General features: G+C 40.1%; 3 protein-coding genes across 3 annotated transcripts in view; 1 reads left to right on the top strand and 2 right to left on the bottom strand.

Moving 5' to 3' along the window:
• The window catches only part of scn8aa (sodium channel, voltage gated, type VIII, alpha subunit a), a 46,150-nt gene extending 42,430 nt beyond the window's left edge, over window positions 1–3,720 (bottom strand). Inside the window, exon 1 of the mRNA XM_087179727.1 lies at window positions 3,495–3,720. The gene's annotated coding sequence lies outside the window, so the exon portion shown is untranslated. The remainder of the gene's footprint in view (window positions 1–3,494) is intronic.
• Window positions 3,721–4,558: 838 nt separating this feature from the next.
• On the top strand, window positions 4,559–10,373 carry LOC111670737 (transmembrane protease serine 12). Its single transcript, XM_087179701.1, is given in 4 exon segments — window positions 4,559–4,628; window positions 6,314–6,497; window positions 7,201–7,478; window positions 9,766–10,373. Coding segments are annotated over 4 exon segments (1,140 nt in total).
• Window positions 10,374–12,349: 1,976 nt separating this feature from the next.
• Window positions 12,350–18,199, bottom strand: part of dip2ba (DIP2 acetate--CoA ligase B (putative)a) — a 44,195-nt gene continuing 38,345 nt past the window's right edge. Inside the window, exons 24-29 of the mRNA XM_087179699.1 lie at window positions 18,119–18,180; window positions 17,932–17,989; window positions 17,729–17,803; window positions 17,394–17,568; window positions 17,089–17,212; window positions 12,350–16,484 (exon numbers count right to left, since the gene is read on the bottom strand). Of these exons, the coding sequence (XP_087035825.1) occupies window positions 16,232–16,484; window positions 17,089–17,212; window positions 17,394–17,568; window positions 17,729–17,803; window positions 17,932–17,989; window positions 18,119–18,180 (747 nt within the window). The 3' untranslated portion in view covers window positions 12,350–16,231. The remainder of the gene's footprint in view (window positions 16,485–17,088; window positions 17,213–17,393; window positions 17,569–17,728; window positions 17,804–17,931; window positions 17,990–18,118; window positions 18,181–18,199) is intronic.

Here is an 18,199-nt window from a genome sequence, read left to right as displayed (position 1 = left end):
ATACTACAAAAATGGCTGCCTGAATGTTTCATCCTTAACACATTATTCATTTGCTGGTTTCCCTTGGTCCAAATTAATGTTGAGGAAAAAAAAAAAGAGAACTACAACTGTTTGATAAAGAAAGGTATACTAACTGTTTTTGTGACTGTAACAAGTAACAAGATACACCATGGTCATGATCTGTATAATGTCTGTGTATCTGTCATCCACATTCAGGGAGAACAAGTGCTGAGAGGTTCAACAGCCAAGGAGACTTAAAACAACTGTGTTTCACTCACTCTATCAGTGACAATGGATCCAAAAAAAAAAGGTTTATCTTGAGCAACATCTTATATTTTGTGGACATAAGTATAATTTTAAAACAGTAAAGAAAAACCAAGCTAATTACATCTTTACATGTGACGGTTCATGAATTTGTAAAAGCAGAAAGAAACCAAAACCTTAAGGCAGAAACACAGACAGAGTTTTGTTTAAGATGCACCAGAACAAAACCAAGTGTACTTTTTTATTTCATTATGTTTCACAAGTTACTTAAACATTGCTCAGGGTTCACACACATACAGAGATAAGTTAAGTTCAAGATTAGACTGAGATGATGAACATTTCATCTTAAAGGACAACCCTGGGATTTTTGAACCTGGGCCTTATTTTCTCATGTTTTCACGTGTAAATGATTCATAGGGTCAAAAATCCTGGAGCTATCCTTTAAGGTACCACAGCAGAACAGATGCTTCTGTTATTCTGTATTTTCTCATCAGAAATCTCACCCTGTATGCATACAGCAAAGTGTTTCTGTAACATAAGCTCTGCTGATTATAATCAAAATTGAAAAAAGAAGAAATACATTTTACTGAGTCATTATATTAGACATATTTCATATGCATATATCAAAAATCTACATATTTGGTCATTTGCAGAGGTTGATGAGTTACATTAGAAATCATGGGTGTAATTTCAAAACAATAGTCCACCTTTTTAGCTTTTATATTTGATAGCTGATTTTATAAAGTTCAGGAAGTATTATTTTATAATTTCATGTTTCCTGTTGCTATATTTGCTGATTTGTTAATGTCACAATTCTTAACATTGTGCAAAGACACAAAACTAATGTAATTTACATATTTTTCATCAGTTACGCTCGATCTTGTGTTCAGGCACCAACAGTTTAATGCTGTGATTAATTATGATCTCAAATTTCTTTTACCCAGTGCTGGAAACAAGTTCTGGCTCCTGCACTAAACCTCTGACAATGAAGACAACAGACCCATTTAAGGATTTTACTCCTCATGATTTTTTGAATAGCTGTAGAAAGGCTGACAGAAAACACAGCACACTTAATGGCTGCATGACTCAGTGGAGCCTTTATCCAGCACACTTAGATGTAAAAAGGGTACGATGGTTACATGACAACTGTTCAAGCTGCAGGACATTTCAGGGTCAATGTACTAATGTGAGGCAGTGCTGAAGGAAAGAGGAGCGAGCTGACAGGGAGAAAAGGTTCAGCAGAAACACAGCCACACCTGAAACCGACACACTGACTGTTTGAAAGACGACAAATGACTCGAATCAGTATTTCTAACATTATGATCCTTCCTTTCTTTTGCATTGTATTCCACCCACTATTATTCCACACAAACCTTTGTTATCCAGCGTGTGGTGGTGGAGAGAAAGGTGGATGCCGCCTTAACAGCACAATCAACCATATCTGAATCACAAGGCCTGTCACTTCCCTGCTCCCCTCTTGCATAACACAATCTAATTAAAAATGCTCGACATATAAGGCAGATATCAGACAGGAAAAGACTCCACTCTATCTGTCCTGGTATGGGAAGGTGGGAGAGAGGCGGGGGGGGGGGATCACAGAAAACATGCAGCCTGTGAGCCAAGACGTCTGTTTTAAAATGGACCCCGGAACCTTGCAGTCGCTGAGCCTTCTGCTGCTCTGCTGGCACTGTCCGCTCCAGCACCACAGGAGCGCACACACACACATACTAACACACACATGCACACATATGCACATGCACGAATGCATACATGCAGGGTTCATGGAGAGAGAAAAATCATAACCGATCTGTCTGGAAAAACCGTTTTGCTGTACAGCGGGCCTTCACGTTTAGCTCTCCGCTCGACGCCTTCAGGCCTGCACTTTTAATCCTTCAATTCTCTTCAATGTTATTGAGTCGTGGTGACAACAATCGCCCTGTTGTGTCTCGGGTCTCGTGGGCTTGCACACTGCTTACACCCAGGCTTGGCAATGCAATCATTTTCACAGAGAAAATGAGCACCTTCTGGCACCTTCTCGGTCATTTTCAGAGACGCAGTAAAGAAATTGAGACTTGTTTACTAAAGCTGTTAATTAAGAAGCATGGCCTGTAGACGCCATTATAGGTGTGTGTGTGTGTGTGTGTGTGTGTGTGTGTGTGTGTGTGTGTGTGTGTGTGTGTGTGTTTTCACTAAAATATGTCATTGAATAGAAAAGTCCTGCTCAGCCACAGAGAGAAGCTGGAGGCTGTACTGCGCAGAGAAGTGGCCCGCTACAACCAAATTGGCCGAAGCGGTGTTGCTGCAGTGGGTGGTTTGTATGTTGAAAATGTCACGCTGTGGTAAACGCAACCGTGCATTTGTCAGTCACAAGTGTAATGTCGATGTATCATAATAAAAATGTGCAAAATGTCCCTCTTGTTATTCAGCAAAAAAAAAAAAGTAAAAACGATTGATTTTTTTTTTTGGTGGGGGTTGGGGGTATTCTGTGCGTTTTTGCGCGTTGCCTTGAAGGATCTGCACCACACCCGTGAAGCCATGTCTACTGCCAAATCAATAAGAGCTCTATCTGTACACAAGATAGCCCAGAGTATGAAGCTAGACAGCAGCATAAAAAACAACACACGGTCCGCAACATGAGATGAAACACAACAAACACGAACATTAGAGAACACTGATGGAACTGCCACACCGAAAAAAAACACCTGGAGGAATGTCAATTTCTTGGCTGTCGATGATGGAAGGAGGATCAGGCTACTCACATAGCATCAGCCCCTTTTTCGCCTTGTGGTGAATCAAGTGCATCATCCTGTAATCCGGAGGGTATATAAAAGAAGCCAAATATAGTGACCAAAATCTGAAAAAAGAAATGTGCAGGTTTTGGCTTTTTGAGGGGCTGGATCGGTCAGACGGCGCCCTACCTGAAGCCGAACCTACGAGACATTTTCTCTCACAAAGGTCTAATCAATGCCTCGGATGCTCGACGAAATAGTTAATCCGATAAATTCCTTGCCATCGATATCAAATCATTGATAAACATATTGTCCCCTTGCTCTAGTCCAGCCGATAGATGCTCAGCAAATGCAGACACCCTCTTCCATCCCGCTCCAAAAAAAAAGAGCAGTGTGCAGCTCTGCGACATTTACGCAAGGATACCGACAGAGACAAAATCTGCCCTTACCTAACATCATACGTGCCTTTTTCTCAAGCGATTATAAATGAGGGATACTCACTTTGTAAGCGTTACAATGAATCCAGAAAGCCGTTGCAGGACTGCAGATGTGGAAAAGATTGGGGAGAAACTGCGGTTGTCGCCATATTGTTGCTGCTATCTTCCCCCTCAGTGCGAGCAGTTTCCCTGCATAATTGATGACTCTCAGCAGAATGTGAGGGAGTGTCGGCAAGTGCGATTCGTGAAATCGTAAAGGTCATTTAGGCCTGCAGCCTCCAAACCCCAGAGTGCGGCTCACTGAACAGAGCTCACCGGGCTCAGGGATGAGCCTGGATGAGACTGTGCACAGAAAAACGTGCACATGGTTATTTCTGACAAAACGCATTTGGCTCACCGTGGGCTCAGTGTGGTGAGTTTGTAGTGCAGGAATTTATTGGCTGTCAGGTTTTGACGGTAGTCAGTCAGAGACATCTCCCAGAAGACCAGAGCATGTCCTGAGATACAGAGAGAAGAAACATTATATAATACATGTTTCATTACATTATATATACACTTATATAGCATCTTCTCTTTACATTCGTTTACAAACATAAGTAAACTATAAGGTTTATTTTGACCAATGAAGCTCACCTGTCTGAACAAATACATGTTTGGAAGTTTTTTGTGTGGGAGCATATTTTAAAATATGGACCGTTTCCTCTTGAGGTATTGTAAACTATTTTCATTTATAGCCTCTGCATCAGACTGATACACTCCCCCCGCACTCTGCTCTTTAATAGCACAAATTAATATGCAAATAGGAAGCTCTTAATCTGGTAACCTGCCCCCTTGTCTTTGTGTTGTTATGTAAGGTAAGTGTGTAACACAACTGAACTGAATCAAAATGAATTGAAACTCTTTGAAAAAATAATTTAAAAATTCTGTCAATTTTGAGACATTATTTGAGCTGGAATATGAGATTTATTTATTGATTTCATTATTATATATCATTTATTTTTGTCACGATGTCATTACACACTTTATTTCAGTTGTGACTCAGGACGTGCAAATTACGTCACTGGTCAGAAGGACATGCAGTTGTTTTTGTTTTTGGTCAAAAAAAAAGTCCTCAGCAGTTTAAACCACATGGAGTTGAAGGGGCTTCTGCTGTTTGTGAGTGCTCTGTGTTTGGCTGCTCTGACTTCACCACAGGACAGTAAGTAAAACCAGAGCAGGGGGGTCGAGCTACTTCAGTTTCTGTAAATTAGTTGGTTGGCAAACTGGTATGAATCTAGTCAAGCTGTCTGATTTATACTGTCCATATACATTGTTAACTTACAGTTGCTCACAGCAGCCTTCAAATGAGCTATTTAAACATTTTTCCTCTTCTTTTAAGAAAGATACTTCTCCTTATAACTGATAGTGGTAACTAAGCCAACAACCATATAGGTCGTTTTTTACAACCCTTTGATAAGACCCATAGGAATGTCTCCTGAAATAGCGCCCCTATACGGCTGCATACGTACCAGACCTCGGTTGTCATGGTTACCAAAATAAACACGCGACTGTACCGTGGCCGTGGATACCATATTAACGTTCATGGCTGGGTCAGGTTTTGATACTAAAACTACTTGGTTAGGTTTATGAAAAGATCGTGATTTGGGTTTAAATAAGTACTTCCAAAACTGACGATCTTTGTTGTCATGGTTACAATATTAACAACGTGGTTAACTTGGTTGAGCGCTGATGGGTTAAAGGGACAATATAAATAAACTGCTGGGATCACATGGGAGTCAGACACCTCCTCTCCTGTGTCTTATTTCTGTCCATCCACCCCCACCTCCGCCTGACGTCCTGACGTCCTGACGTCCTGACACGGACTTTGATGGTCTATTTACTACTATTACTATTTACGTCACCGCACTTTTCTCTTTGCTCCTGTCATGATAACTACGGCCACTAGATGTCGCCTAACAACAAAACATGATATGGGTGACGATCATACTAACCTGCTGCACAAACGATCTTTGGGCTCGTTTTTTACAGGACAGTCTCTTTCAGAGACAAATATAACTACGTCATCCGACAGCTATTCGTAATTGTTTTTCAGATTCAAATTTTACATAAAAATATGATACGCTTATAAAATATGATGCTTTTTAATAATTTAATTTAGGCTAGTAGTAGTGTGGCATATAACGTACTTAAAACTGTCAATATGTTGACAAATACATCATGAAATATTAACCAAATAATATACAATTTATTATTAACAGTGCAACACTAAAATAAGTGTTAATAAGTGTTTCTATATAATGAATACTTTTGATACTAGTATTGTTTGCTGATAATACTTTTGTACTTTTGCCAAAGTAACATTTTGAAAGCAGGACTTTTACTTGTAGAAAAAATATCATATACTCTATGTTTATGATATTTTTGCTTTTACTTCAGTAAAGGATCTGAATATGTCTTCCACCACTCTCTCTCTATTTTTTCTATTTATTCTTTGCTTTGCTTCTTTGCAAAAATGTGAATAATGCTCATCACTAGTTCCCTGAACCTAAGTGACACATTCATATTCCTTGATTCCAAAGATATTTAATTATCATTTATAATAATATTAACAGAGAAAAGCAGCAAATCAACACATTTGAGACTTTTAAGAATTTTCGGCATTTTTGCTTGGGATTTAAACAATGAATCAGTTGTAAAATGTAAACAAATTTTCTGTTGATTGACTAATTGATTAAATGACCGTTTCAGAACTCATTTAAAGTAATTTTATCTGTGTTAATGTCTAACACAGCAGCATCACGCACACTTGAACACACAATAATGTAAACTGGGAGATGTCATTTCAAAAATTACATGAAAACTTTTTTTGATTGTTTTTATGAGGCTGTGGGCAACGGCCCCTAGTTGCACCCCCAGGTCTGTCTCGGATAATGGGGGGCCAGGAGGCTCCTGAGGGGGCATGGCCCTGGCAGGTCAGCATCCAGATCCAGTCCAGGCACCACTGTGGTGGGACAATCCTAAACAGCCTTTGTGTGCTGACTGCCACACACTGCTTCTACAAATACCTGTGAGTATTACACACATACCCAACTGAGCTGCACGCAGTCACATGTACCTCAATCTACGTTTGAATACAGGAGGTAGACAAAATAACAAGTTGATGTTCAATACTTCCTCTAGTGATTCGGATAAACTTGCCACGTGTGATCTTGTTGGTTTTGTAATCTACGTCTGGCTGGTGAATGTGTGCTCTAAAGTCATCAGTGTAAATTTGAATGATCACATGACGTGACACAGCTCAGCTCATCTTACTGGACTCCCAGCGTCATTTACAAATGCACTTTAATTTGCTACCATCAGGACAGAAGTATTACCCTTGAGGCAGCACTAAAAGGTCTATTAGAGCTGTTGGCTTTTTAAAAACAATGTGATTTGGCCTGTTATCAGCTGTGAACGCCACAGGATGTCTCCTGGTTTTTGGCCTCTTCTTCTTGTTACTCTCTCTAGATGGTTTTAGTGACAAGTGATGGCACGAACACTGAGTCACTGGATTGACTGTGTTTACTTTGAGGAACATTAAAGTTTTACTCTAATATCCAGTCTGTGTTACCTACATTATGTTGTACTTGTGCAATAAAGGATACTGTTTGCAGGATCTGATGGAACCAACCCTTGTGTGTCATGTGCCTTGGGGTGGGCAAACACCATGAAAAAAGTAGTGGCTCCATTATATTCGTAATGCGATCTTTGTCGTTATGTTTTGTGTCCAGGTGGATCAGCAGAGCCCATTTCCGTGTGGTGGCAGGACTTAATGTGTTATCTGCTCCTGGAGATCATGCCCAGATCCACTCCATCAGTAGAGTCGAAATGCACAAGGACTACGATGACAACACGTCTGACAACGATGTGACACTAGTGCTCCTAAGCTCTCCCTTCAACTTCACTGACCATGTCCAACCCATCTGTACTCCTCATAATGTGACCCATGAGTTCACCCTAAACTTCAGCCACTGTTTCATCTCTGGATGGGGGAGCACCTATTACAAAGGTTGGTTTAAAAACGCAGTGATTTTGCAGGATAATCACGAAAGGCATGATGGTGAATTTTAATGCTGAAGTGCACTTGAGCAGGACACTGAATCCCTGCTGGCTTCTCTGACTGATATAGACTCGCTGTGAAGGGATAAGGTTCCACTTTGCAACTAGACACGTCAACATTTACCTAACCAGGAAGTCCTTTGAAATGAACACTACACTTTGTAAGGAAGACTTCGACAAGAGGGTTTGGAAAGTTGCCATAATTATATAAAGTTAAGTCAAAGTAAACACTTATATTATATTTTTACAGATAAATTGCCAATCAAAATCCAAATGGAAAATTATTTATCAATCTCTTTTAACAGCACCTGTAACTGCATATATCATAATAAAGCAAATTTGCACTTACAAAAAATTATAAGTAATTAAGCGTTTTAATAAATATTGTTCAATGTGTGAAGACAAGCAAGCTCAAATGACATGATACCATTTGCTAAACAAGCTCTATTGTCCTGACTGCACCAGGAACCCAACATGTGGGCCACTTGTGCAAAGGAAAAATAAATGTGTTTATGATAAATTATTCTTAAAAATGTATTACTAAAATATTGTTATTATTTATTCGTGTTTAACAGCAGCCCATTTACAGCATGAATACAAAGCCTTCACCCAAATCTTCCTAAGTGCTGTAAGCGATCGTCACTGATCGACAGCCACACCTCCAGCCTCCATTTTGGCCACAACCCCCTACCCCTCCTGTCCTCCCTTCACGTCCACAGCCAGCAAGGTGTGAAGAAGCCCAGTGTAAACAGTAAACACACGTAAAGATGCACAACTTAATAAAGTTACCCTGTGTACACGAAAGCCAACAAAAAACAACCCAGCCAAAGCCGTTAGCTAGTTAGCTAGCTAGCTAGCGATAGCAACATTTACCAAACAGCAAGTTAGCTGACACTGACACTACTGTAGGGTTACTAGTGAAAACAGACATGTAGCATTATGTAGCCATCGAGTTACTTACACGTCGAGGAAAAGAAGAGCCTGTTGTTAGTGAAGCTGGAGTCCCTCTCAGTCTCAGTAAAGCCAAACCAGTATTGGCTCCAGAGTCACACTGGGAAAGACATATCTGCTGTGACCGGAAGCACGAGCGGCACAGATGGAGCCCATAAAGAGTCTGATGGAGCTGGTAAAAACTTCTTTAACTTTATGCATCACAATACTTACAGAAATGCAAAAAAAAAACAATGAAATGAAATGCTCCTGTTAAATCCAGCCACACCCAACACCTCCCTTTTAACCCTTTGGGCTATTAATCTTAAGGAGCTGTGCTGACAGTATTGACACGATTAATAGCAAAAACAGAAAACAACTAACAATACCAATAGAAAGCAAAGTACATTACAGAAAAAAATGAATAAAAGGGAAAGTGAGAACAAAGCCTAGTGAGTGTATGTGAGTCTTTGTGGTGCAAAACAGATTGCTGCAAGATCTTTGTCATCATGCCAAAATGTAGAATTCAGATCCACATAAATGCGGTTTCTTTAGTTGAGGAAATTCCAGAAAGTCCCTTTTGCTTTATCAACATGAGGAGGACCAACAGTTTAACAGGAGGGACTCACGTGCACAAACATGCACTAACAAAGAAACACTAAGAACAGAGAAACTCAGATTACAATAGAAGGGTCTGCTTAGGATGCCATTACTCCACCATATCTTTGCTCAGAAAATAATTGTATAAATGTGCAATTTCTTCTTTCAAGTTACATAGTCAAACACCCTGTTTTATTTTACTATTTGTATTTTATTTTATTTGTATTCTACTTGAACTGATTTGATTCTCCTCCTAAACACTGTACTTTAGCTGCCTCTGTTTAGCGTTCATAAGCAGTATATAAACTTTAACTAAATGGTTTATAAGACGCTATAATGTAGTGGTACACAGCTATAAGCATGCTGTATATGTCTTTTAATTTACAGTTTTTGTGAATAGTTTCCTATGAAGACATATTCAACATTATTACAGCATTGTTTTAATATTGCCATTCAAAATCTGACTGTGCTTGTAGATGCCAACAGGAAGAGTTATGGGTGTAAACAAATACACGAATAAACACAACATTACAATGTGTTATAAACCATTCATTAAATATTTATTACTGCTTCTGAATGCTAAATAGGTCAAATTAAAGTGTTGCCTTTTCCTCTCGTGTTTTTAAATATTGCTCTCATATATAATTGCTAATTGACCATAAAAGCCCTTTAAAAGTAGAGTACCAATTTGTGTGTGTACACTGTAGGCAGGCTGTTGAACAGATTGCAGGAAGCTGAGGTGGAGCTCATTGACAGGACAACATGTAACCTGATCGACTGGTACGACGGCCATGTCACTGAAAACATGATCTGTGCTGGATTGGAGAGCGGGGCGGCTGATTCTTGTCAGGTGCTGATTCTTGTGCGTTTATAATATATGTGCATAAAGTCACTACAGGCTGCAGGCTTCAGATCAGCTCAACATGGCTGCTGTTTATGATTGCTTCAGGGCGACAGCGGAGGTCCTCTGCAGTGCTACAGCGAGGATGAGGAGAGGTTTTATGTGGTCGGAGTGACAAGCTTCGGGGAAGAGTGTGGACTTCCTCACAGGCCAGGGGTTTACGCACGAACCAGCAGGTTTGCAGGTTGGCTGAAGACAAGTCAGACAGCATCAGTGTCTTTTGCACACAGACCGAACACAAGACTGATCTCTGCTCTGCTCAGTGCTGCTCTGATACTGCTCTGAAACATCCAGCCCGTCGTCAATAAATATCGCTGCCAAATGAGAGACAGTGTATGTTTTTTCCAGCCATCTGGATTAATTACCAGTCAGCCTGTTAGATCCACCAGTGCTCTTTTCTCGGTCAGCGTGTGAAGTGATGGTCCCCAACATGAACACAGTTTTTTCTGTTAGAGCAGTTTTGGTTATTTCGCATGAGAACTTTCTGTGTATTCACTTCATTCATCATAGCCCACAGCAAGTTCTTTCAAAATGCTTGGAACAGCTTGCTTTAAAAAACTGTGCACAAGTGTAGTCAGGCGAATTGCACTTTGTATGACTTTAACTGATAAATAAAAGCTTTTCATGGCGTTATTTTTTAAAGCGTCCTTCCTAAAGCTTTTCCACAGCACTGTAAATATTAAAAAATATGTCAAGTGACTAAATCAATGAAGAAAAACTGTGCAGATACAAGGGAAGGAAAAAATCATAAAAAGATTATTCATATGCGTTTCTTTAAATATATTTCTATAATGTTTTAAGAACCTATTACTTTTTATTATTATTTGTAAGAGTGAGAGAATTAAGAAGGGAGCTCAACTCAACTGAGAAAAGAGGGAAAAAAGGATGGGAATAAAAAAACGAGAATAAATAAGAGACCTTACATGTTGTAGAAATTACAATACTCATATTGTCACAGTAACAAATGTTGTATTTGAAGCTAAAGTGGTGAGTGTCAGTGGCAGAATGATAATTTACAGACCTCCTGTACACAGACCTGTTCACTGTGAGTGGGCTGCACTTTCACCAGCAACCAAAACATTTTCCACACTGCAGTTAACATTCACATTTATTTATGTGTTGTATCATTGGCAGGAGTGGACAGTTACTAATTCATATTTGATCAGGAGGATCTTTACTCTGACTCTGAGCTGTGCACTTTGTCCACCTCTGATCATTGGCACCACTTTCGAATGAGGCATACCTTTAAAGGGCTTATAAGTAGTGACCAATTGATCTATGGGTAGTTAATAAATAATTTACTAATGCTTTAAAGATCATTAAAAGCCATTAATAGATCAACCTGTTGCTGTGAAACAAGTATTACATTTGGCTTTGCTTTTTCAGAAAGCTTGAGAAGGATCCAGAGGCTCATTAGACGATTTACTGGAAAATTATCAGAGCATCTGGATCAAAATCCATTTATCAACAACTTAGTAACATTTGCAGCTGCAGATTGAATGGCTTATTGTAAAACGAGAAACTCATGAGCATTTATTAATGCATTACTGACATTTATATTTTCCTTATACATTACCAAAAAGAAAGAAAACCAGCCAAGGGGATTTTTTACAGCTTGGTAACCCAAAACATACTATTTATAGACCCTTTATTAAGAAGAAGGACCATTACTATTAATATTGTTGCTGACCATTTTCAAATGCATGCTGTATAATTTTAGATTTTCACATGTTTTTACCTCTATTCAGGCATGGTTCACATTCAGCACCACTGCAGAGGAAAGGAAGCAGAGGAAATGAAAGGAAGCAGGGAAAGGGAAAGGAAACAGAGCAGACTTCAGTCAATCTGCATCAATCTGCATCAATCTGCATTACCAAACCACAATAATGTAACAAATAATGACACGTCGCAGTCTACTGAGAGATTTTCATATCTGAATAATAATGAATGGATGCCTGAAAAATACATGTAAACATCTTAAACACAGCAGCAGAGTTTGTGCAGTGGTTAGTTGTGATGTAAAGTGTGCTTTGTTGTAAATTATGACAAATAAAGACAAATACTAGTTAATACTCAGTGAAGAACCTGTCAATCAGGTAGTGAGGTGCCCTTTGGTGTTATTAAAGAAATATCTTCATTATTTCTTACATGAAGTTATCATACGTCATATATCATTCTAGTGTTCTTCCCTGAATGAACAGTGGTTGAAGTGAGAAGTTCTGGTGAGAGTAATGTTACAGATGTGAACATCTGGAGGTATTTCTTAATAGTGGGTAGATTTGGTCAAAGCTGACAGACACTGGGGCTGTGATGGCATCATAATCAGCTATTTCATTTTTAAGACTGACACCTGGTGGAAGGAAGGTGCCAGAAGAAAAAGCACAAGAAACTCTGACAAAGCATTTTTTTCTTTATTTGACGTGAAACACATCCAATGACAGTGTGACAGTGTTTTTGTCAAGTAAGACATGTTGTTAGAAGTTATCGCACCATTGACTAGTTCAGAATGTCTTTGCTGCAGCTCGACGATGCATAGTGAACAGACAGTCGTTGAGGTATACATTGTGGGCCCTTGAGATTTGTGACTTTTGCGTGAAAGATCCTAATTTCATTACCTCACATGTTACATTTATATTTTGTGCTTAAGAAGAACTTTGGAGGTTTGAAAAGTTGCTCACAACATGACAACTTGGAAACTGAAATAAATATTCAAATGGAAAAATGTCGACTGGCATTGTCCTCGTGAAGTTGCCTGTTGAGAGATTTTTCATCAGATCTCAGAGCCGATGAAAAGTGGTGATGACCAACAATTTCAGAACCGAGCAGCGAGTGAAAACTTTGAAGATGTTGGCATGGAAAAAGAATGACTTATTTTCACACAGAAAGGGCATCCAGGAAGAAACCTTGCTTGTAATGACATTGGAGGACTAAAGTCTGTCAACTTTCCCTTATTGAATAGCACCAATGTCTATTGAAAAGGCTTGAAGGGCGACATGAAATTATAAAACTTTATTAAAACTTGTCGGAGTGAAACAGTAGCAACAAAGCAATTATCACACAGTCGCTCAGAAGCTTCAGTTTGTTATTCATGAGTAACTCTAACTTGTCCCAGATACTGGCTCGCAAACATGTCGTCAGTGTCCGTCACTGAATGAAAAGTGGTTTACTGTACTGAGTGTCAAGCTGCTTCTAAACTAAACTGCTGTTTGCAGAAGTTGTGCAGTTTTAAAATAAAGATTAGATCAGGAAAATATTGATGAAACCTCTATAAAATATATTAAATTCCAATTTTGGGTGAAAAGAATTAAAAATACAGTGGAGGCGACATAAAAAAAAAGAGAAAAAAGAAGAAACAAAAAAATGGTTTAATATTCTGGGATTATTTTCTTACAAAAGACAAACCTTGTTGCACCAGAGAAGCCAAATATCACTGTTAAACTGGACGCGCTCACACACACACTCCCTCTTGTACATACGCGCGCGCACACACACACAAAATGATATTGGGAAAGTGCACATTGTTCCTGCCAAAATAATCTGAAACCTTTTTTTTCTCTTTTGCAATGTGATACCATTAAATTAACAATGCAGAAAAATGCTGTCAAGTATGAAAGATCAGTCAAGTTTTTTTTTTTTTTTCAAATCGACAAAGTTCATTTCCATGTACACATTAACACCAGTAATACAGTATTTGACCTCTAAAATACAGTATACAGACAACACCCTTGCTCTCATTTATTACCTCCCTTTTTCTGTTAAAGGAGGATTCTGCCATTTTTAAATCACGAGTTGCTCACTGATTGTTGTTCATTCTTAATTTAACTTTTTTTTTTCAGTGTTAGAGACATTCAGAGAGAATTGGTTTAAATGATAATGATGAAATGAGAAAGGCATGACCACAAACTTAAAAAAGAACAAGACACCCCCCTTCCTCTAAACAAAAAAAAAAAGTATATGAGTATGTTTTGAATTATGAACTGGGGATTCAACATGTGGAAAACAGGGGAACAGTTCTTTAAGAACATTAATCATACAGCCAGAAATGAGGGATTAAATGTAAGAAGTACTGAAGTTCCACAGGTTTAGTAAGGCAAAGTTCTGTCCTCATTCTTGATCTTATTCTCTAGAAATTCATCAGTCCATGATCGTGAATGTCAAAATAAAAAGGCGCTGTGACTTGCCTTCTGATGATCTCCATTTATCTAATCGGCTTTAAATGAAAGATGCTCTTTGCTTTGAGATGGGTAACTACACACGAGCTGAAAGCTCGCAGCTCGTTTCAGTTCAAGCCAGGAGACAGTGACTCTTCCTGTGAGACTCCGCCAGCCCTTGACAAAAAAAACTCAACTCAAGGTCTACTTACTTGCTTCTTCTGAAGTTTTCAATCATTTGCCACAGTCTTCTTCAGCAGTTTGCACAGTTGTCATGGAGTTGTAGATTGTCAAAAGCCCTCCAATAAGTCGGTAAATTGACCTTGAGTTTATCCTTTTTATCTTAGTTTTTTTGGCGATCTGCTGATTTATTACATTTGAGTTTCAAAGCAAAGAATCTGATTTTCCAAAAAATAAACCAGAAGGTTATTTATCAACATTTACTGTTCTGAAGATATTTCCAGAATCCTCAAAGACTAAACATCCGGATGAAAAAATACCGTTTGTTACATGATAAAAAAAATGTAACCTGTTTCCTGTGTTGCAACTGTATTTTCTAATCCAAACAATGACCAGAAATAAACACATCCTTCCTCCTTGTATATGAACCTTAATTTTAAATTTTACTATCAGTTTAACCGATAAATATCAATGTTTCTTCTGAATATTTAATATTTTCATGCAAAATAACATGTTCATATTTTTACTTGTGTGTTACAAAAATCACAAGGACATACAGTATGTCACTTCCTGTTAAGTGAAATAGGAAATACAATTTGTAGCCCTGGAAAAGAGTCAAAAATGTTCTTCTCTGTACAACAGATGGAGGATTCATTCATCCAGATGATTGGAAAAGTCTTTGAGAAGTCTGGAAATCTCTCCTGAACAGCAGTCAGTGTTTTTAAGTGTATTTATTTTTCGTTGAAACAGATGCATGTGCTTTGACTTGTATGTAATTCTAACATGAGAGGCACAAAATGGGGCGAAGCTCTGTTAAAATCATCAGCAGACACAGTGCTTCACCCACCAGTCCACTGCTGTGTGACTCCTGGGCTTGTTTGGTTTTTTTGTTGTTGTTTTTTTTTGGACTGTATGTAGACATTGATTGACTTCCGAACTAACATGCACAGCTCAACACCAGGCATAGCTTCAACTCTTCTTCTGAAAATTGGTGCTTTTAAAAAAATGTATTAGTACTATCACAATCATGAGAACTATCTAACGGACCGAGGCCTACTTACAGCGGAAATGAAGAATCTGTTTCATCTTTACTATCCAGCTTTGTAACATTTATGAAGTGAGTCTTTCTTTTCCCACACTAACAAATAACTCTGGTGTATTTTTTTAGGACATTTTGTAACATGTGAATGCCGACAGCGTGTCTGCTGGCAAATACAGTATGTGATTGGAGGCGACAGCCACGGTGCACCTGGTAGGAAGGTAATGCATCAGGATCGCCCCTCTGGGCTGCACTTGCTGGTGGCACTTTGTAATACTGTTGTGGATTTGCTCTAGTGACAGCAGCAGACATTGGGGGGGGGGGGTCCCCTTGAGGCAGGTGAGACAGGAAGTGGACTCAGAGGTGCGAGGACTTCAAAGTGCAAGGGGGGCAAAGTTCCAGCTCCTCTCAGCAGTTCCAGTGCACCATCCTGCCCTCAAGAATCGAGGGGGTTCAAAACATAAACACAGGGATGAATGGTTCAGGATAAAAACCAAGGAATGGAGGAGGGTAGGATTTCTTTCTCTGATGAAAGTATGTAATTAAAAATGTCTTATAAAAAACATGAATTGGAGCTATTAGGGAGAAGTGGGATGCACAAGAGGATGAAGATCAAATTTCCTCCAGTTGACAGATGTGTCTACTGTTCAGAGGAGAGAAAATCTCAGTGAACTTGGACTGCAGCGCTCGAGCAGGTGGAAGCAAAGAAGGAACAGTTTCAGAGGGAAGCACGTTCTCATTACAGCACCGGTACTGCACTCGCATTCCCACATTGTTTGGTGTTTTGAATGTGTGTCTGAGGTTTAATATCGGGGCTGCTACTGAACACACCCCGATTCCTTCTCCCTCATGTCTGTCCTCAGAGCCTGGCTCAGTTTTCTGCATCGGTTGGTGAGGGCTGTTCACATGTTGTAGGCCACGTAGATGGGGTCCAGTTGGTCTGCCAGGAAGGAGTCTCGCAGGTGCATCCTCTGCTTCTCTCCTCTGGAGTTGATAGGGATCACCCCGGGGTCCACGATGACCACCACCCCGACGATGAGGTGGTGCTCCTCCAGGACCACGTTGGTGACGAGGGGCACCAGGTCCAAGGCCTCCTGCTCCGAGCCGCTCAGCTCCGCCACCACCACCAGCAGGTTTGTCCATGTAAACACAGCGCTGAGGAGCGAGAGAGCACGAGCCGAATTCAGTTCCATTGTCTGTGTCACTGTCTACCACTACAGTCTTTTTAAGTAAATAGAAAAGTCTGCAAAGGCAACTACACACTGTGCACATGACCACTACTATGTCCACACTACTACGATTTCGTTTTAAAACACATCTCTTTTGGACGTTTTCACCTTCCGTCCACACGTCAAACACCAATAACAGAGACTTTTGGAAACGATGATGTAGACACCCGCGGTCGCTCCCTGATTGGCTCTCATCAGCCTCGACTACCAGTGGTGAATACAACATGGATAATGAAATACAATCATTACTGCTGACCTTGTTGTCTTTGCTAGCAGCTGTTGAGGAGTTAAATCTTTTGTTTTAACTGTTGCTGTTCCTCGTTCCTAGTATTTTTTCCAACTAATCAACTGCAGAGAAGACAATCTGCTTCCTGTTTACACCGGCTCGTGTACGCCGAGTGTACATCATTGCTCATGCATGTATGCGTTTTCAGGTGTGATGGTCTGGACGGAGATCATTTTCGTTTGTAAACGCAGTTTTAAAATGAAGACGTGGTAGTGTGGACGTAGTCTAACAGATTGAACCTCACCTCTCTGCGATGCTGCGGTGGGCTCGGGACACAGATGTCTCGATGTCGATGGGATGATAACGCAAACCCCTCAACTCCAATGTTTCATCAAGGGATCCCACCACAAACAAGGCGTCATGACGATCTGTAGCAGAAAAAGGACAAAAGTATTTGGACCATTCTACAATTCAATGAGAAAAACTGTTTTATAGCAATATTGGATTTTTGAAGGTGATGACGTGTCTTTAATTTACTGATATTTACTTCAGCGAATTTGCTGAAACCAAAAATTCCAACTTGGTAACTTTCATCACGCGTCCTCTCACCTCCGCTTGCATCCAGGAGCTCAGTCCTCTTGATGAAGCCCAGGTAGCCCGTCCTGGCCCACAGAGTGTGGGGCTCTCCAAAGCTGAGTCTGGTGTTGAAGTGATCCGCCTGCAGGCCCTCCTCCCCGTAGATGGTGTAGTAGCCGCTGGCGCTATGAGGACTGTTCACCCAGATCTAAACAAAGACACAATATTTCTGTGACGTCTTAAATCTGACCTAATGAAGAAAAACTGCGGTTACAACTAACTACGCTTGCTTAACTCTGTGCCAGTGAAACCAGTCACAGTCAGCCAGTTTAAATATCATTATCCCATGATCCTCTCTGCCCACTTACCTCCCCAAGATGTGAATCTCCCAGCGGGCCTCTGGTCTCTGGGTTGACTATGATGACCCTCACTCCCGGCAGGATCTTAGAGGAGAATATAAGAGGAGGTTTTAGCTTGAGGGATAATACGACCACTTCTATTACCTCTCTGGGTCTGTGGCCAGTGTGACCACCACACAAATGAGTTTTACTGGTCAATAATCAATACTTACAGTGCCTGACTCCATGAGCGGGAGACTCTGTGGCGCTCCTCGCTCCACTAGCCTCACCCTGAGGGACACGGACAAATTTCAATCATTCTGTTTGATCTGAACGACCCATCGGGTTTGTTTCCACCATGTCGTATCATGTGATGACCGTAGCTGCCTTAGTACTGGTTATAAGGGTCTCCAGTCTTACCTGTCGTGACGCAGTGACTTCATGTCAACGTAGACTGTGGAGGGGTCTGGTCCAGCAGTACCCTGAGGTCGCAGAGAGGAA

This window comes from Seriola lalandi, unplaced genomic scaffold, assembly GCF_002814215.2.
Source record: "Seriola lalandi dorsalis isolate HSWRI2012SDOR001 ecotype SW California unplaced genomic scaffold, Sedor1 jcf7180002054861, whole genome shotgun sequence".
Taxonomy (NCBI): domain Eukaryota; kingdom Metazoa; phylum Chordata; class Actinopteri; order Carangiformes; family Carangidae; genus Seriola; species Seriola lalandi.
The sequence above is the reverse complement of the archived record's forward strand: the minus strand, read 5'-3'. Positions and strand labels throughout refer to the sequence as shown.